This window comes from Marmota monax, unplaced genomic scaffold (assembly GCF_021218885.2).
Source record: "Marmota monax isolate L192 unplaced genomic scaffold, Marmota_monax_Labrador192_F-V1.1 WCK01_AAM20220418_F8-fsc00465, whole genome shotgun sequence".
In the NCBI taxonomy this organism is placed as follows: domain Eukaryota; kingdom Metazoa; phylum Chordata; class Mammalia; order Rodentia; family Sciuridae; genus Marmota; species Marmota monax.
Window position 1 is genome coordinate 116,064 of NW_026694621.1, and position 1,485 is coordinate 117,548.

General features: G+C 47.6%; 1 gene segment (V, D, J or C); it reads right to left on the reverse strand.

Annotated features, from left to right (window-relative positions):
- Positions 1–460: 460 nt before the first annotated feature.
- LOC124078062 (probable non-functional immunoglobulin lambda variable 1-50) lies at positions 461–1,051 on the reverse strand. The segment is given in 2 exon segments: positions 461–828; positions 956–1,051. Coding segments are annotated over 2 exon segments (414 nt in total).
- Positions 1,052–1,485: the final 434 nt, after the last annotated feature.

Sequence of the window (1,485 nt, forward strand, 5' to 3'; positions counted from 1 at the left end):
CTTTGTATCTCAAGAGGCGAGGTGTTCTGCTCTTTTATATGTCCTAGGCTTCCTTTGTTCTTCTGCCTTTTCCCCCTTATCTTTCTCCTTTCTGAATATGCGACTAGGCCCAGCAATGCTAGGTGGGAGGGCCAAACGGTGGGAATCTGGAAAAGGGAGAAGGGCAGAGTGGAGTAGCCAAAGACATTAACAACCTTATACCTCCCTGTAGGGAGGGGGAAATTCTGGGACAGGTTACCTCAGCAACAGTTTGGAGCAGGGGCAGGTTCTTGATAAAATTCCTCAGGGCATAGTCTCCAACTTCCCAGACTCACTCAAAATTGGCAGGTTCTTCATAAGATCCCTCAGGGGACAGTCTCCAACTTCCCAGACTCACTCAAAGTTGGCATCCTTGATCCCACCTGACTCAATTTACTTATCTACACTGACTGCTTATCTAATTCTGGCATCAATAGAATGGTCAGCCTCTCATGAGGGCAAGAGCAGGTTTTTGTCTCAGTTCCCCATGCATCTGAAGCACTGTGTGAGCACTGAGGCTTTTGTCCCATGCTTCACAGTAATAATTGGCCTCATCCTCCACTTGGAGCCCAGTGATGGTCAGGGTGGCTGTGTTGCCAGAATGGGAGCCAGAGAAGTGATCAGGGATTCCTGAAGGCCTAGTAGTTTCAAGCATCACAGTTTTTGGGGAAGAACCTAGAATCTGTTGATACCAGCCTACATAATAAGTTCCAACATTGTTGCTATTTCCAGTGCAGGAGAGAGTGACCTTCTCCCCTTTAGATGCTGACATTGAAGATTCTTGGATCAACTCAGAGTGTACCTGGGACTCTGGAACAGAAAAAGTAGGAGCATAAAGAGATGAACCTGGAGTTACTACCTGTACTGTTTACCCCCTAAAAGGAAAAGATGGACCCAAGTTGTCCCACCATCCCTTTTGCTTTCTATAGCAAGTCACCTGAACAGAGAGTGAGGAGGGTGAGAAGGAGATGGGTCCAGACCATGGTGGAGATGCTCCAGGATCTGCTTCCCCCACACACAGCTGAGCAGAACTGCCCACAGTCTCTTATTTTTTTCCCTTATGTGAGGATGGAAAAGAAACCCTTCATGCAAATTATCACCCTTCCCCTGATACTTATGAGCCCAAGTGTGGTGAAAGCCAAGTATAGAGTGGTGCCTCTCCTGAGATCCCAGAGGACAGAGCTTCTGGGGCCACAGAGCACAGAGCAAAGTTACAGAACTTCAGGGGTTGGCTTCCCAGCTGAGTCATCCCACAGGCCATCAGGTGCCAGGGTTTATTCAACCGGGGTGAATGTTCTGGAGTTTTCCAGAGATACTCCGGAACCCAGCATTGTCCTGCACTTATCAGTACCCACAGAGGGGTAGAGTGTTATGTAATCTAAGGGCTCCTTATTGTGCTGGTAGGTGCTAATTACATTTCAAAGACATGCCTTCCTCAGAAGAGATCTAAGAAAAATGACATCAAAC